At 41.0% G+C, this 19474-nt stretch overlaps 1 protein-coding gene across 3 annotated transcripts in view; it reads right to left on the minus strand.

Moving 5' to 3' along the window:
• DGKQ (diacylglycerol kinase theta) overlaps positions 1 to 19474 on the minus strand; it is a 172375-nt gene that overhangs the window by 59587 nt on the left and 93314 nt on the right. For 2 of the 3 annotated variants that reach the window (XM_075128887.1, XM_048850016.2), the window contains 2 exons: positions 17562 to 17715; positions 10404 to 10460 (listed from right to left, as the gene is read on the minus strand). In XM_075128887.1, coding sequence (XP_074984988.1) covers positions 10404 to 10460; positions 17562 to 17715 — 211 coding nt within the window. The remainder of the gene's footprint in view (positions 1 to 10403; positions 10461 to 17561; positions 17716 to 19474) is intronic. The other variant, XM_048850017.2, reaches the window with a different exon arrangement.

Genomic DNA, 19474 nt, shown 5'->3' on the forward strand with positions numbered 1-19474 from the left:
GGGGTAGTTATATTTAGTCCCCTCCACAGTCTCCAATGAACAGAGAAGTCCAGCAATATATCATGGCTGTTACCCAGTTTCCTGCACAAAAGACAAACCGTTTTTGCTCTAGAGGTGTGATTAACAGTTTGAACTCTAGGTCACTCTTCATTGGCAACGTTGGGAGCATTCTCAAACAAATCCGATGTCATAACCAACCCCTCCTCATGCATTCAGCACACACTGATATGGTCACAAACCCAGCACAACCTTTAAGGAATGTGGGCAAATACCTTTTACCATTAAGCTAATAAAAGCCTGAAAGATAATCCTTTTTGTACCTTGATATGAGGCATGTGAAGAATGAATCCTGAGCTCAACAGAAATAAACGTATGTGCACTTAATTATGCTGGTTTGCAACTTCTTCCCTCACTTGGAATTAGTTCAGAGTATGACAGCAAGGACTCAAGGGGTTTTGCCCGCAAATAATCTTGATATCTATGTTCCATTTATTGTGTTAACCCATCAGAATTTCCCACAAAAAGAGGACAGCAGATGAGATGGGTGGACATGGACGAGTAAAATGAAAAACTAGCTACTGCAAAAACAAGGTATAGAAGCGCAGAAACCTATAGAGATATCCAGCCCAACTCATCTCTTTAATCAGGCACCCAGACACTACAATGATGGGCAAACCATCAACACCGACAATAAATATGCAGCCAGGGCACTTCAATATCTTGCTGCAAGCTTTCAGAGCCATCTGAGACATGGAAACAGCATCTCCTATGGATCATCTCTGGTTCTACTATATATTCTGTCACCACGATTAACAGGCCTGGCTTGGAACAAATGGTCCATACCAAATTACGCTCATAACGAACAGAATCTTTCCAAACAAAAGGCCTATATTTCTATGGCCCTTGCCCTTGGCCTATTGTCCTGCAATAGGAAGTGCAAGACTTCTATTTCCTTTCCACTTTTCTTAAGAGGTAAAGCCCACACATTGTAAAGGTACTGACAGAGATTTGGGGTGGGGAAGAGGGCAGGAAGGTATTTGTTAGTTTTCCCCCTCCTCAATGATTTTGCTTCTCCATTGCTTCCCCCACCCCCATCATAACACAAAAGTTATGGCCTGTTAAGGTACTGCCAGCATCTTTTGGGCATGACTCCCAGAATTGTATAACTTCATACCTGCAGGTGAAGGCGTCCAGACAGCACTATGAACAAGTTCCACTTGTGTGGAAGTGATAAGCAATACGGACGTAAGTCTGGTTCTCAGGCCCAGCAACTCACTCTCTTCTGGTATTCATGATGGCAATATTGTACAAAATGGGTGCAAGAGCCAAGATCTTGTCTATATTACATTTTTACAAGGTATGTGTTATAACCACGAGCTTTTATGCACAAGTGGCTGCAAGTGTCCTGTTTATTCTCCTCGTTACAACAGTGGCTACAACGGCTATGAAAGAAACCAGACGTGGAGATAAAAATTCTCCAACTCTGTGTGATGACAAGCAAGGAGAGCTGGGCTGTATTAAACAGCAGGGATGCTAGCCTTGCACAGAAGGCTCCCATGAGGTGCGGGGAGGGGGAGTGGGATGCTTTAGTTTGTTGAAAAGTGTTTACTTCAATTGGCCTTTTACTCAACACTTTCTTCTTCAGGGTCACCCTGCTACTTCCCCCTCACTCATGCTACTTCCATCATATGGATCTTCCCTCTTGCCATACTATGGCAGTATGGATGCTGCTCCTTTTGCGGCCCATCAATGTTGCCCTGAGCATTAGTCCTTCAGGAGCTGAGCACAGGACACCGGTAGGAGCTTGTGACCTAAGGCTCTGAACTGTGATTCACCACAACCAGATCACCATGCCAGCAGCTCAGGGGGAAAGACCCATTTTAAAGTAGAGCTCCAAACTCCCCCAAACACAAGCACCCAAGGGCTTCTACTGTACACTCTGCAGCATGTACAAGAGGAACATTTAATTACTCAGCAGGAGCTTAGTCAAAGCAGCTGTCAGGAGTAATTAAGGATCACTACAATATAAGACAATACAATAAGTGCTCAAATTTTGCCTCTCTTACGTGGATGTTTTACAACCACCCTAAGCTACTGTACACACACATCATCACTACTGTGTTCTGATTTTCCGTGACAAGGGAGAAATGTACTGAATTTATTTTAGGGTTTTTGGATACCATGGAGATCGGTCCAGTCCTGAAGCAGGGTGGGCAGAGCATAGATAGATGGCTCTGCACTGCTTAAGGCTGTAGTAAGACTGATGAAAGGGTAAAGATGTCAAGTTTAGGAAATGCCTCCTTCAACTAAAGGATTCCCACTATTCACCATAAGCCTGAAGAAGTCTCTCCCTGTGGGGAAAAAGGAAGAAAGAGGAGAAGAAAACCTTTTAGGAATCACAATACTGAAAATTCTGCAGCCAAAGGCTGTATCCGTGGCCCCCTGTTCAACTGCTGTCACCTCTATAGTGCTGTTCACTTCAGCCCTTTCCACTGCACCCAGATAGTGTGTAGCGTGACCTAGAACAAAAAGGCTTCAGCTACGTTTAAAGCCACTGCTAGAGAGGAAATGGGTACAAGTTAGCGTAGCAAATAAGGGGTGGAAAGGCGGGTGCTTACAGAAGGAAAAAAGAGTAACTATAACGCTCAACTCAAAGACATCTTGAACCAACCTACCAATTCAGCCATCTGCATTACAAACAATGCTTACAGAAGCAGCAGCGAGAGCTATACCTTACCGGTCTCCACCTTCCCTGATTTTGCCGAAGATTTCATTCCTGTCTATTGCCACAGTGGAATGAACTTTGGAAGCAGACCTCAAGTTTCTTCTTTCCTATAGGAATGCTTTAAAAATAGGTATCTAAAGAGCAATCTTATAGAAGCCTCACAGTGCCTAAGATCGTTTTAAGAAACACACGATCTAGATATAGTCTATTGACTGACAACATTAAGAGAGCCCAAATTCTTTTTCCAGAAGCTGGCTTAGGGATATAATGATAGGTGGTAAAGATTGGAAGTGTCCTCAGATAAATGGAAATCCTTATGTATTTATTTGGCATAATCCATCTGAAAAGGTCTGTTGATTGAGTCTGGTATTACAATCTGATGAAAGACTGTGTCTGCTTTACTTCACTTCAGCTGCTGGGAATGAACTCATGCAAGGCCACTTAACTAGGAGTATGCAGAATGCCCTTTGATCTAATAAGAACTAGAATGTCTGTCCAGATTCAAGTCAGCACAGTGAAGTTCTTTCAACAGGACTTTTTTTTTTAAATGTTACACTTTTTAGAGTAGGACATACAATTTTATTTATTTTATTTTATTTTTTGGTGGTAACGACTGTATTCTAAGAGAAAGATTTGTATATGATTACACAACTCTTCCCCTAGATTGACAATCAGGTCCACATTCTGAAATGAACCCCACACTTTTCATTCTGATGCTAATGCTCAAAGCAGTCGTTATTAAAATTAGTCATCTAGGTATGACACCCCTTCTTTGGGCAGCATCTTATTACCACAACTCGTCATTTGTACAAATATTTCTATTCTGAGCTGTGTGTAAACCCACCACAAAAGGGTCATTATATAAATAATGACAGGTTTCAGAGTAGCAGCCGTGTTAGTCTGTATTCACAAAAAGAAAAGGAGTACTTGTGGCACCTTAGAGACTAACCAATTTATTTGAGCATAAACTTTCGTGAGCTACAGCTCACTTCATCAGATGCATTCAGTGGAAGATATAGTGGGGAGATTTATATACACAGAGAACTTGAAACAATGGGTGTTACCATACACACTGTAACGAGAGGGATCACTTAAGATGAGCTAATACCAGCAGGAGAGCAGGGTGGGGGGAGAAAACCTTTTGTAGTGATAATCAAGGTGGGCCATTTCCAGCAGTTGACAAGAATGTCCGAGGAACAGTGTGTGTGTGTGTGTGGGGGGGAAATAAACATGGGGAAATAGTTTTACTTTGTGTAATAACCCATCCACTCCCAGTCTCTATTCAAGCCTAAGTTAACAGCAACCACATACCACACAACAGAACCACTAACCCAGGAACCTATCCTTGCAATAAAGCCTGTTGCCAACTGTGTCCACATATCTATTCAGGGGACACCATCATAGGGCCTAATCACATCAGCCACACTATCAGAGGCTCGTTCACCTGCACATCTACCAATGTGATATATGCCATCATGTGCCAGCAATGCCCCTCTGCCATGTACATTGGTCAAACTGGACAGTCTCTACGTAAAAGAATAAATGGACACATCAGATATCAAGAATTATAACATTCATAAACTAGTCGGAGAACACTTCAGTCTCTCTGGTCACTCGATTACAGACCTAAAAGTCGCAATATTACAACAAAAAGACTTCAAAAACAGACTCCAATGAGAGACTGCTGAATTGGAATTAATTTGCAAAATGGATACAATTAATTTAGGCTTGAATAGAGACTGGGAGTGGATGGGTCATTACACAAAGTAAAACTATTTCCCCATGTTTATTCCCCTCCCCCCCACTGTTCCTCAGACGTTCTTGTCAACTGCTGGAAGTGGCCCACCTTGATTATCACGACAAAAGGTTCCCCCACCCCGCTCTCCTGCTGATATTAGCTCATCTTAAGTGATCACTCTCCTTACAGTGTGTATGGTAACACCCATTGTTTCATGTTCTCTGTGTATATAAATCTCCCCACTGTATTTTCCACTGAATGCATCCGATGAAGTGAGCTGTAGCTCACGAAAGCTTATGCTCAAATAAATTGGTTAGTCTCTAAGGTGCCACAAGTACTCCTTTTCTTATTATATAAATAATTTGCATACAACTTGTCTGACTTCTTTTTTTTTGGAAAAGATATTTAAATATTTTTAATTTATGTTAGATAAGGCTCTATTTATGTTAGTAGCCTCTCCAATTCTCATTGTTAAAGGAAAAGGCTAGGGAGATCAATTGTGAAATGAAGTTGGCATATAGCTTAACCTAAAAGCTTCTTCTTTCTACTATGTAACTAATTATAAGATGATTTCTGATAAGAGTTATCAATTGATGTATCATACAAATGGCTCCTTGCAACAGATTTTTTTTCACCTCCTCAAGTCTTTAGACCTCAAGTCGTCTCTTCTTACAACTAAATCATAGTTTCACCTTTTGAAAGGGGCTTTTATCTTTCCCATCAATGGGTTCTTTCAGAGCTGTTCAATTTATAGAGCAAAACTGGTTTGGTTTTGTTGTTTTTTAAGCAGGAAGCTACTGCAAGGTCAGTGTTAGGTACTTGTTTACCAAACCATGAAACCTGATTCAGAAACACTGAGTTTCTTTGGGGACAGGATATGTAATACTTGGTGAAACCAAAACAGATTTCCTCATATTCTGAGAGTTTTGTGAATAGGGAGAGCCTTTTTATTTTTTTCTTACTTTTCAAAAATCTTAAGCACAGCTTGAAAAATATATCTATCAATGATGAGTGGGAAGCTTTTCCGTGGCAAGCACAGGAGCCTAATCTGACAGTATCAGCAGAATTTAAGGTTTTGAAAAACAAGAAAATCTTCCAAATCCGAACGGAGTGCAAACCAACTGCAGTGCTGTCTTCCTTACCCTGGCTGCTCCCCTACCTGGATTTCTACTGCTCTCAGCTGCGCCAAGCAGCAGCAAAGAGAAATTAGCAAGACTCTGGTCAGTTTCATTGCTGCCATTCAAAACCCAGTTGGGCAGCTATGAAACTGACATGAATCATGTAAATGTCATGCTGTTGTTCCTTGGAAAAACCAGCGTCTTTCCCCATGTCATCCTGGTTCTCTGAATATATCACTGGTCGTTTCGTCAGTACTGGGGTCTCACCTTCTTACCATGAGACAGGCTGAAACTTCAGCTCTAAGGGATTTTGGGACCACAAGGCTGTGAAAGCTGCCAGTCTTTCACACAGTGGCTACATGCTCACCCTGAGCCTTAACAGCTGTTCATGGAACTTTTTCACACATCTGCCATGAGCTCCACTGCAGATTCCAACCACAGCAGCATCTGATCCACTTTCCTCTGTTCACCTCTAGCTTCAGGGGACACGGATCATAGGCTTTGAATCCGTCTAAGCAGTGCCCCAGAGGAATAAGCTGCACCCATGACTACCTCTGAAGCACTGTAATGAGCTCAAATGTCTTCTTCAAAAAAGACTGGACTTGTCTGTGGAGCAGAGTGAAACCCCACCTTTGAGATCTATTCTCTCCTTTGCCACTCTGGAAAGTGCAACACCCACTCGCAGATCCTCAGTAAACACCTCCGTTTCTCTGTCAACAGATTCAGCACTTGCCCAAGCAGGGTGCAGAGCCAACTGATCCGGGCATGTCCACTCTCACATCACAATGTCCTACCCCATGACCTGGAGGTTGGGGACCACCGGACAAACAGGCTGCAGTCTTGATGGGCAACAGATGGGGGCAAAGGCGCACTTTGCCCCTTTTTTCTTGGATATGATCCTTTAGGCCCTCCCACCCCCACAATGAAGGGAAGGGAGAGAGTATTCCTTGGCAGCTGCCCCAGTGTTGTCCTCTTGGTTACTCCCCGGGAAACCTGTGGGTGTCAGATATGCTGAGTCCCACAACAGGCAATAAGCAGCTCACTGGGGACAGCTACGAAGTATGGGTGTCCCAGTGCAAGGGGAATTTCTGGGGTCACAAGCTCTTCTTTTCCCTTCAGTCCTCTGCATCTGCCAGCAAAAGTAACGATCTTTCCACCTGTTGGAAATACCAACAATAAGCTTACACAGAGAGCAAGCCCCCTGTGTACAGGGGATGACACCTCCAAACACATTTTGCATACTATCCCCATCCTCTGCCAGGGACAAATTATACCTAAGCATCTGGACTGGCATACGGGATCAAAGAGAATCTACAAACAGGACAGACTGAGTGAAAGTGCGATGGCAGTCTTAATTTATTAATTCACTAAACCAAATCATAAAAACCGTAAAGCTAAAATAAAATCAATCAATCAAAGAAGACAGCGTGTGATGCTCAGAATGTCTTTATTCCTTTTCAAAAGTCACACACTGACAATCCAGACAGAGGAGGAGGTTTGAGCTTTGCATCACACTAAAGCCATCAACCTGGCTGAAACTCTACTCTGCACAACAGCATCTTTCAAAAGATGTTTGTTACTCTTAAGTGTCAATGGGAAGTAGCCTCGGGAAGAATGGCCCAGTGCCTAACACGATACACTGTAAATCCCAGTCTGTAATGAACACCCTTTGAGAATAATCACCACAGAGTTTTACCTGTTGTTTGGGCAGCAGGGGGTTCTCATCGCCAGCTGTGACCGACAGAAGACTTAAATGAACAAAAACATCAGGGCCTGATCATGCAAGCTGCATGTACCCTCAACCTGCCTTGATTTCTGGCACACAACCAAAGGCAGAGTCTCTAACATCTTTATGTTCTGGGATCCCTGCAGATCCAGGAACTAAGAGCTCAACATAAATAATTTTTATTTTGAGAATTATGGAGATCTCTCTTCTGGTGATTTGTTACATCCGTACGATATCATCCAAACAGTAGTATTTCCATCCTCTAAATCGCCAGTTATGAAGAAATATTAGCAATGATGGAAAATTAAAGCCTGTTTTGTTGTTTGTTTGCCAGACTAGGACTGTGATTCTTTATGTTCAGCATCATTTTCAAACACGGCCTCAGCTAAGAACAATGTGCGTTGTCTCTAGGAACACAGAAATTGACATCCTGGGTATCCCGTCTCCAGTTATACTGTATAGTTTAACAGGTACAACCATCTGTGGGAACAACTCTTTTCAGGTTAGCTTAAACCCCTTCCCAAAAGACATGAGCTAAACACAGAAAAGGGCCTCACACCAGAATAAAAGGCTTTCATGACGGAATAAGAGTAACCACACAGGGATTACGTTCTATTGGTTAAAATTCACACTTTAGCTTATACCAATATAACTTTCCTGTGTAGACAAGCCTGTAGATGCTGCTTTATGTCCTGAAGCGTGAGGGTTCAGATCTCTTCCCAAACTCTTTTAAAAAATATTTACTATTGTAACTAGATATCTGTGCTACCCATCTAAAATATCCTAATTACCCCTGATAAGTTCTTGGCCTCAATAATATCTTGTTACAATAAGTTCCACAGTTTAATAATACATTGTCTTAAAAAGCCTCTATCCGTTTTAATTTTTCTCCCTATCAATTTCATTTAATGTCCCCCTGTTCTCACATTATGAGAAAGGATGAACCAAAGATCCTAATGTAACTTTGTTTATAAACCATTCTTTATTTTATACACTTTTTATCATGGTTCTCATTTGTTCCTTCTCTAACGAAAATAGCGTGTCATACAAACCAAAGTTGGCCAGACATCCTTTCACATCCTAAAAAATATCCTGTGTGTTATTTTTCACTGCCTTTTTTTTTTTTTTTAAACAGACCTGTATCTGTGAGGTAAACTGAGAAAAACACAACAGCTACATCTTTTCTGGAAGATAAATAGCAGGCTAGCTATCATAATTGTAAAGGTGACCACCCTTTCTAGTATCATGTTCCCTTGCACAGTAAAAGTCTGTGCACTCTGAAAGAAGAGCTTGACTTGAAACAGTGATGCAACAAATTTAAAGATCCCTCCTGCAAAGTCAATGAGCGGATCTCTCGACCCCTTGGGCTACATACAGCAGGGGGCAGGATCAGCTGTAGGAGGAGTAAAGCCTTACTACCTGGTATCAGTTACATTAATATCTGAAAGTGTCAAAACAATGATTAATCAATACTTCCCACTGAGCACAATGCCTTTGTTTTCAATAGAAGCATTAGAATTTCTCTCCTTCTAACACAGTGATCATCAAAAATCATGGCATGAAAGAGAGCCAGTTATACTGGAACATCTGTATCAATTTATGTTGTGTTAATATATAGTAAGGGGAAGCAATTCATTTTAGTACAACCACTTTATTTAAACCACAGGATTAAAGATTCTTTGCGTTAGTCTTTGAAAATGTACAGCGTGTTCCTGTTCTCCCAAGTTTTACTGATTGACACTGTAGAGAAATATGTGTAAGGAAAAACAACGTTTAGAATCTCTTTTTGAGCACAATGTCTTCATCTTCTTGGTCAGTCCGTATAAAATAAGGCGTATTGGATTAAAAGAGTCAACCAAGCCATCTGAGATACCAGGATAGACATCTCACTCCCTTTGACAGCCACTGATGGAGAAATACCAGCCTCAGTCAGTAAGACATAGAAGTAAAAACAGGTGCTGGCACATAAAGGATTATTTCGCTTTGCTATTTGAAAAGCTGCCCACTGGAAAATGTGCAAGTTTATTTGACAAACCACAGCTGGTCACAATCTGATCCTACAATATGGAAGTATGTGGGGTGTCATAAATTCCTCATAGTCATCCAGAGAGAGTGAAGTTTAAACCCTATTTTAAAATAAAGGGGACATACTAAACACATTTGAGCACACTGTCAGAACTATGCTAAGTATTGATCTGGAATGGCCCTTGTCACATGGCAATTTCCTCAATAGTCTTAGATCTTGAAAGAACATGAAGGGGACATGGAAGGTTCTTTCTTTCTTTACTTTTTCTTCAATCTACTTTTTCGTACTAGAGCCATTTATGCAACCACATCATGAAAAATGTGAAGATTTGCTGGTTTTAGTCATTTATTCCACTTCCTTTTATTTTGTTTTAATAAACTGTGATTGACTACACTAGTCAAGAAAATGAGATTAATAATAGCTAATATCAAACACAGAGCAGTCAATGGGTACAAAAACTGTACTACGCACTTGCAAATGGACTTCAATCCTGACAAACACCACTATCTTTATTCTTACTGGGCCTCACCTGAGCAGAGGGTAGACCTCATTTTACTTATGTCCTTGGTAAGATTTGAACCCAAGTAGCCACGGATGAAAGGCTAGTGCTTTAAAGAAATGTACTGCCTGCCCTCCAAATCTATCACTTAACATTACCGGATCATTAAATACAAACACATGATTTCTCAACTGCTATTGTGAGAGATGCCTAGCTGTGACTTACAGAGAATACTATTTATAGAAAGCAATTAACTCCAGTGATACTGACCTGTGGAAAACACCTGGAGAGAAGGTTGACTGCAATGATCTAATGAATACCATCACCTCTTTTCACTAAAATGCTGAAGTGGATTTCACAGAAGGGCCTATCCATTATCACTTCATATACATAAAGATGTGCTGACCCAATATTGAATACACAATATCTGTAATTACCATTAGAATGTAATTGTCTGACCAAAGTGAAGCTTTATTTAGGAGTAATATTCTTCATAAGGAAAAGTAGGTTAAGCTAATATAATAAAGGCTGTGTTGAGCCAATATTCCCAATTTACTAAAATTCGACTTACTTGAATCTGTTGAAATCACTGACCCTTGTGTTAAGCCATCAACATCCTCATCTTCATCTGTGGAAAGAAAAGTTTCAAGGAGACGGTTACCTTTTAATTGCACAAAATAATAGTTGAATCTTATTTTAAAATAGTTTAATGGAAGTAACAAAGACAACAAAAGTCACAGGGGGCGCATACACTACAGCAACAACCACATTTCCTCTTCCAATACTTAGCTTTTTAAAACTGAAATCACTACCACAACATCCCAATGAATGTAGCAGTGTAACATACACTGACAATAAGAATTAACATGTAACTACTGTGTGGGTTATAGCCTCAAATTCTCTCTCACTGATTGTCTCAGTATTACTATTTGCAAATTTCATCAACCTGTCATGTCTGCCTATAAATTAAAAATATACTTTCTGATCATAAGTTTTAAACTATGACATTGTAACAGGAATCAGAGTATTAAATGGTGTCCGATCAGATCTATCGATTTAATAAAAATAATTCTAGAACTGAATAGTTGCAAATAACACAAGATTTTGTTTGTCCAGCTCTAGAAGAGAAAACTTGAGTTGATTTATTACTTAAAACTGGGAGTCAAAGTATTAGATGATATTTGTAGTTTATATATTCAAATGTTTAATGTTGGCAAAATAATTAAGAGGAAATTACTGACCTGTGATTGTGCTTCTCTGAAGGTATCATCCTGACTGAAATCTCACTCCTGTGTCTCGCTTCTCTAGTGCGAGACGGATGGAACTTCCTCTTGACAGATTTCGTTCTCCAAGAGCAACAATAGCAAGGTGGAACACAAGCCAGACCACCATACTGATAGACATGTGGCCTCCACACAGTTTAACTGCTGCCCTTGGAAACCTCCAATCAATTACTGACTGTGATTGGCCAAAAATAAAAAAAAATTTAAAAAAAAAAAAGTCAGCCAATAAAAAAAATGATTGAAAATCTGACTCAAGAAGAGATGAAAAAAAATCAAGGCCCCCCAAACACCGCTTCAACAAAGATAAACCTCCAGGATTTGAGGAAAGGTGGGTGAGTGAGTGAGAGAGAATCCTGATATAATGAAATCTTCAAAGATGCAGAATTACAGGTCAGTAATTTTCCCTTCTCTAAAACTACCATTTACCAGAATTCTCACTACTGGAGAGTAAACAACTTGACAGATCTTTCAGTGAAGAGTTATAGTAATGTTGCAACAAGTAAAAAAAACAAGTTCCAGTCTATTTAACCCTCCCTTGTTCCTCCTCCTCCTATTTATGTTTATGTAGGTCTTTTCCTATTTTATTACTGTAACCCCCACCCAAATCTGTTATGTCTTTATAGGATTGTGTGGTCTTGCAGCTTTGACAAATTGTAAGATTACATAATTCTCTTTAAGATCCCATGAAGCATGTGGCATTTTGGAACGTATACAAGCTATAAGTCATTTGCCTTTTTGGCCTTTCCATTGTTTGGTTTTATTATATAAAAATCAATACAAAATTAATCACCATACCAAAAGGCTAATGCCAACAGTGTTACCAGCAATGGTGTTTTGGAGATTATGGTTTTTAAATAAAGGAGAGATCCGACATTTGCCCATCACCACCATAAGTAACAACAATAGCATCCTGCACGATTAATTAGAACCAAAACTCGAAAAACTGTATAGCATCAATACAGGACAACTCCAAAGAAACAAAACAGAGCTTAGACTTTCTCTCTTGGAAAGGAATTCTGGAACATGGAGACCCTAAAAGAGAATTCCTTCTGGACTCCAAGCAAAAACGCTTTGTGAAAGCACAGAGAGTGCAACGAGCCTGCCTTATGTATATCTGGGATGGAAATATCCTTTGCTGTGATCAAGCCTTGACTGGCCAGCCACATCACAGCCATGCAAAAAGCTAACAGTTAGAAAGGGCTGCTTATCAAGTCGGTGCAAAATGAAAAAGTGTGATGGTCTTTCTAAGGCATTAGTCAGCTCTAGTTAAAGATCTATGGACCTCTGAACCTCAAGGATTTAGAGGAGATGGGCATTCAGGCATTGGAAACAGACTAGAGAGAATAGGGTCATTAAGGTGGAACTTGATCACCTCTAGAGAAGAGCCTCAAATGAGTTTATAGCAACAGCTTATCCTTAGGCGATTTGGTATAGACAGGAAGGAATGCTTTCAGGGCCTGAGGCTTGCTCACTCAGATACAGTCGCTACCACCACTGAAATGGCCATTCACGTAAGAAATTAAAACTCCTAGGAACCAGGTGGTTCAAAAGGAGCTTTCCAGACTGAAAGGAAACAAGAGGGATGGAAGGAGAGACATCCCCACAGTCACCAACAACAGCCTGCAAATACCACTCTCCCCTGGAGGAAAAGAGTTGGGAATAGCTCCCTGCACCCACTACTTGCCACAGCCCCTACACCGGTCTGTCCTCAAGTCCAGTGGGAGCGGAGCTGGCATCTATACCCCGTGCTCCTGGGCCTGTCACCCACGCCAAGGGAAATGAGCAGGAAGGCTCTGCACTGTCAACAAGGAGTTTGCACAGGATTTTATATAATGTTTAAGCAATTTAATATCTACCCTCGTATATCAAACTGTGTTGGCAGGTACGTTCCTACTGGGGGCCAGGCAGCAGGCTCCGGAGCTGGGATGCACTGTGACACCATGGTCTCAAATGATGATATGAGGCCAGAGACTCATTCTGAGGGGAGCAGCTTTTACCATGTAAAACTGCGTTGAAAACCACTCTTGCCTGGGCCAATATGGTGCTGTTATGATAACTGAAATTCCGTCACTCTTGAGCTTTGAACAGACCTTGATACAAGAGGTGTCAATGGAAAAAGATATAGCACCATCCTCCGTCAGCAAATGGGGAAGGTATCTTTTAGTAGTAGTAATAAAAGACTGGAAGATTCTTGTTTAGGTCGGAGGTGATGCAACTCACCTCCAGCATCCCACACTGGAGGAAGGGGTGAACCGAGCAGCCACTCCCCAATCCAGAAGACATTCAGAAGGATGCAACACAGATCAACTCAAGCTGACTGTGATCATGTGGTCTTTACTTGCTAGGTCTAGGATGAGGAGGAATAACTTGTGAGAAAATGCCCACTCCGGCCTCCCAAAGGCTTTCCCAATACACAGATTGCCCATTTGACTCAGGACCTCCTTTTGGAATACTAGGTCTCTGACCACCCTTAGCAGATACATGACTGACCTTATCAGAGTAACTGGTGAATGGCTACTGCTGGAGAGGCCAAATTCCCTTGGTGTAGAGTTCCACTGTGTGAGCTCCCTAGACTATACAGGAGATAGCCATGGCCACTACAAGTTACGGAGGTGGTTTTTGGAATTCCTCATTAAAAACTGTTCCTGGACAGTCACCACGTCAGACTTGCCCAGAGGGTCTCTGTTATTCAGGGGCAATGTAAAAAGTCCCTGTATTGCTTGTGCTTCCTCTGGTGTCTCAGCTCCAGAGAGGTTAAACTCAATGTGGAGATGTGCTACAGGTGTTGGCCAGGAGAGCCAGCATTTGCAACATGGGGTGAGTTGCTGCCTCCTGATTCTGACCATTGCACCCCATTAGACGGGTGATGCATCACACCTGACCCCTGGCAGGAAGGCTGGACATGAGCTGGGTAGCAGGGCTCGTACACATTCCAATGGTCAGTCTGCGGTGAGTTGAGGTTTTGGCTGAGTTACCGCAAACTCTGGTGACTCCCACACTCCAGTGGTGACACAAGCTGATTTGACACCCAACTGAATGAGGTCCTCCATCACCAACCAAATGAAGGAACACTTCACTGCCAGCCTGGCAGAGTGGCCCCAACTATTCCCAAGCATTTAATGACCATCCTTCCCTGAAGGCTAAACAAGGAACTAGCAGTGCGGCTCTCCTGTAACAAAACAGACATCAACAGGGCCTGAGAAATGCCCATAATATGCACACGAGCCTTAGAAAGACCCACAGCACATAGCCAGTCCCCCTTCTCTAGGGAAGGCAGCTCCCAGAGTGACCATCTTGAATTTTTCCTTGACCAAATAGGCAGCTCCCAGCCTCCTCAGTCAGGAAGGTCCTGACCAGCTACCGTGGCTGTACACACCCAGGATGCTTTCACAAACCCTTTAGTCCTTGGTGCTCACTGACAGGGAGCGTGGGACCATTCCATGACTGGTGTTAATGCAGAGTGCTCTACTCAGTGGGGTACTGAGTTGATGCAAAAGCCAGCTTCCAAAGCAGATTCCTTAGCCTTCCTGGAAGAAGGGATCTGAGAGACGAGTTAAAGGTCCAAAAGTGCAGAGTGACAACTGTCTCCTTGGCACTCAACGATGACACTTCCACCTGCTCCCCAAACATGTTATCTCCAGTGGAGGGTAGGACCTGGGAGTTGTGCTCAGGGCTGTGGGAAGAGCTCTGACCATAGAGGTGCCAAAGCCCGAAGGCAGGCAGCAGAATGCTGCATTCCAGGGTGAAGAGCACCAAGACAATGCCCTGAGTCCCACACACTGACAGGAAAGTACCATCAAGGCACTGAAGTGTTCAGAGAAAAACAGGGGCCGACTAGCTGACCAAAATGCTTCCAGCAAAAGCCCTCCCATGGCCATTGTTCCGGAGAGCCAGGCCTGCCTGAATGGCAGGCACTCTACTGCCGTGCTTCAGAAAGTCTGGGGAGAAGAACTGAAGCAGCAATGGCAGAAGCATAGCTCCTTTGCTGACCAGCCAAGAAGAAATGTCTGGTGAGGTCCAAGGCAGCTGTTCAAGTTAGCAGGCGGCATGCAACCTGAGAGGGGAGGGTGATTGGCTGGCGCGCAACCTGAGAGGGGAGGGTGACTGGCTGGCTGGCTGGCTCTCAACAGCACAACTGCCGCCTCAGTGATCAAAACTCTTTCAAAGCCTGGGGAGCTCTACCAATCTCATGCTAGGGAGCAGAGACCCAGGAGAGAGAATCCTGGCAGCTGGGTGGTATCTCTACAGAAGAGACTTTTCAGAGCCTGACTATATATCCTTTGTCTACATGGGCTGGAGCTGCAAAACATGGATCTGAATTTCAAACAGCCCAAAGTTTGTGTTTTGGTTTCACTTAGGAGAGTTGAAGGAATCATCCATAAAGTTCATATCCAAGTTCAGTTGGTTGTTCTGTTGGTTGTTGGATGTTCTGCTTTCTGCGCTTTGAATATGCAGATTTAATTACATGAAATGTACTCTGTTAAAATGTACTCAGGCAACTTGAATTTGGGTAATGCAACTTCGTATGATGAGCATATATAATCCTAAGTATTAAAATGGAGAAAACCTTTGTCTGTCACTTAATGTAACAAAGCTAGTGACTAGAAGCGGCAATTGTTAACATACTAGTCTTTCCTCCACAGAGATCTGGGTTCAAATTTCACTTAAAGATTGTTTAAGGATGCAAATAAGGAACAATGAATATTAAACTTGTGGTTTGTTTTTTTAAATGATGTATGAAGGCATCCTGAAAGGATGACCTCACAAGAGGAAAAATTACAGAATATTGAACTATAGGATTTTTAATCAGACAGTTTTAAAGTCTGGGTTTTGTTCATCCCAATTTAATGACTAACATTTTTGAGAATGGAAGACTTTGTTAAAGATTAAATGCCTAATAATATTCATTGTCTGAGACCCTGAGCAAGCCCTCCAGCAAAACCAGGGAGGTCCAGAGTAAACATTCCTGATATTTCTAAAATAAAAAACAAGTAGGAAAAAACCATTAAAACCACTCAATTTTCCAGCACTTTATGTACATCATAAAAAAGCAACAAAGGGTACAAAACCAGTTATTAAAAACCACACATTTGCAGGTCACTTTAAGTCATAAGTGAAACTAGGTTGGATGGTCTTTACCAGTTGTGTTTCACTGCATGGTTTTTGTAATATAGATAAATGTCCACTAAAAACTAGCTTGTCTCTGCTCAAGAGAGGCTCCAATAGTTGAGAGAGTGTAGGTCAGGATTGAGGTCCATTACCAGACACGCTGGGGTTATATTACAGCTTGTGCATGTATTACAGATGACTCTCGCTAGTGATAGCTATTAAATATCTATCTTCATGAGGACCAAGATACGCTCAAATGTTTAACACCACCACAGTAAACTAATGTCCAACTTCTCAGGAAGCTCTCAAGGAAACAAGTTTCTAACATTTTAACCTCCCAAGACTGGCAAAGTTTGGTGTATTTATCTTCCCTTTCATTCTTAACGTACAAAAATAATTTCTAAGAAAAAAAGATAAGTTTACATTTGGGATGTTTGAAATTTAAAGCACAAAAAGAAACAAGGCAAAGGCATAAGAAAAGGCTTGCTCCTGAAAACTAAAGTAAATAAGTAATACATACACTAGGTGGCAGCAAAACGTTATCCTACAAATTAAATCCCTTCCACTTGGAAAGGGCAAATGTTTAATTACAAACAGGGAAAGCAAAATATTTCAACTAATAAAAAAAACCTAACATGAGTTGCTAAATAAAAGTAACATTTATATCGATTGCTTATATCATCCGCATCAGCATCCTAGTTAGTCAAACAAGACTCTGGTCTACGGTTTCCACAATATACACTACAACTGTTAAGTTACTAAATGTATGTGAGGTGGAGGGTAAGAAATGTTTGATCAAAAAAGGTGCTTAAAATGCAGTTTCTTTCTCCTCTGCCCCCCCGCCCTCCCCTTGCATATGGAAATTTATTTTTCCTATAAATGCAGAAGTGATATACTGCTGCTTCAGCTCTGGAATAATAGAAGCTACAGGTTAAGACATGACTTTGCTCACAGAAAAAACTGGTCCTCTCCTTCACAAAAAATGTCCTATGTTTGTAAATATACAATCATGTTATGTGCAAGTCAGAACTAAACCTTCTTTAGAACATGTTATAGCAAGAAAACCATATTTATAGTCAAACTCAGTAGAACTGATGCCAAATAGTCAAGCAGAAACATGAATTCAGGCTTGGTATTCTATACAGCAGGCTCTGTATTTAGGATCCATATCAGGTAGCAGAAGCAGCAGCCTTAGCTAGTAACAGATTAATATTACATCCTCAAAAAAGACATACTACATGATCAACAACCTTAAAAGATTCAGTTTAATATTGACGTAAAACACAGTAACTCCACATATTCAGCACTTTATTGGATACCATTTTCAAAGTCTTTACCTGGTTCTGTTTGCAGGCTCTCTGATATTCGAAAACAGTGCATTTTGCTGAAATTGCGAGAAACTAAACGCACACAATTCGGAGGAAGAATCATATTTCTTAATCTTCCAAAAGTACATTCTGGTGGTACAATAATGTAGCAAGAAGCATGAGCCTATAAACAGAAACATCATTAAACACTTGTCAAACCTCAGACATTAAACTTGTAAAAAAAATTAACTCACTATAACAAAATAAGCAGTGGCCTTGCAAACCATGCTGGAACAAATTCATACTTACTGTAAATTGGTCCATCTCCTGTGAGATGAATGGAGTTGCATCGACTTATATCAGGTTTGATTTTAACTCACTATATTTTTATTAAAAAGAAAAGGAGTACTTGTGGCACCTTAGAGACTAACCAATTTATTTGAGCATGAGCTTTCGTGAGCTACAGCTCACCGATGAAGTGAGCTGTAGCTCACGAAAGCTCATGCTCAAATAAATTGGTTAGTCTCTAAGGTGCCACAAGTACTCCTTTTCTTTTCGCGAATACAGACTAACACAGCTGTTACTCTGAAACCTATATTTTTATTGACATAACAGTGAGAATTCTTAACATGTGACAACACTTTTTAAAATATTAAAACCATATTCTACTGAAATCTAAAGTTTTACATACATTGACGTAAAGGAACAATAGTAAGATTGTTCTGCATCTGAACCATAGATTTTGCATTCTAGTGGTATTCACAAGTGGGAAGATGATCAAAACATGGACAATTGTGTTATAAAAAATAAGTTATCCAGTAGGGAGTCGGGGCTGCGATTTCTTCCTGGGGTTTTAGTTGTTAAATTCAGGAATTGTCCTTTCTGAAGCTTATGTCATCAGCCCAGACCCTTGAGTAAATTTCTGCCTTGCATTTATTCTACAGACCATCTATTATCCTTGGAATCAGGTTATGGTAAATACATATGACAAACTGATGAACAAAGCCAATAAAAGAAGTTCGCAAAAAAAATAAAAAAAATTTAAAGAAAAAATAGTGATGTGTAATTTCAGTTATTTGTTTTTTAAAAGTATTTTTGAATATCTAAATAATTCAAATAAAATATACCTGAAACACTGAATAATTGTTTAGCCTTAAGATACAGGTAAGTTTGCTATTGTAAGTTTTAAGACTGAGTGTGGTAATTCAAAAATACTTTTGTTTTTAATTATTAAATTTATTTTTCATTTCCTATCCCCTAATGCTTTGTGTGTTATTTCTAGGCACTGTTTCTGCATTTCACCCTCTTGGTGACTAATGATGTATTCAGTGACCCCTATCTACACAGTAGGCTCTATATCAGTTTTAAGTCTATAACAAGTTTTGGCTCTCTTCTGAATGAGAGAGAGCATATAAAGGTAGGATACTTTTATGTTGTATGGGAATAAAACATTAGCAGTACAAAAGGATGACCACAAAATCAAATACACGTTCAGAAATGTTGGGAACAATCTCCAGGGTTCAAAAACATTCCATGCTGAAAGGGAACACGAGCAGGTTAGAAGGAGGGATTCTATGTAATCAGCATAAATTTTTGTTTCTTTTGTGACAAAGTTCCTACTCTACCTTGGGTCTTGCGCTTATTGGCGGATTTGCTCGCCTTGGAGCTTCACGGCAGCCCTCAGCTTGGCCTTTTTTCTGAACCCACAGTCCAGGTTGACTCCTCCTGTGTCTGACCAGGAGTTGGGAGGATTTGGGGGGAACACGGGCCTACCCTCTACTCCGGGTTCCAGCCCAGAGCCCTGTGGAATGCAGCTGTCTAGAGTGCCTCCTGGAACAGCTGTGCGACAGCTACAACTCCCTGGGCTATTTCCCCATGGCCTCCTCCCAACACCTGCTTTATCCTCACCATAGGAACTTCCTCCTGGTGTCTGATAATGCTTG

This window comes from Caretta caretta, chromosome 5 (genome assembly GCF_965140235.1).
Source record: "Caretta caretta isolate rCarCar2 chromosome 5, rCarCar1.hap1, whole genome shotgun sequence".
Lineage (NCBI taxonomy): Eukaryota > Metazoa > Chordata > Testudines > Cheloniidae > Caretta > Caretta caretta.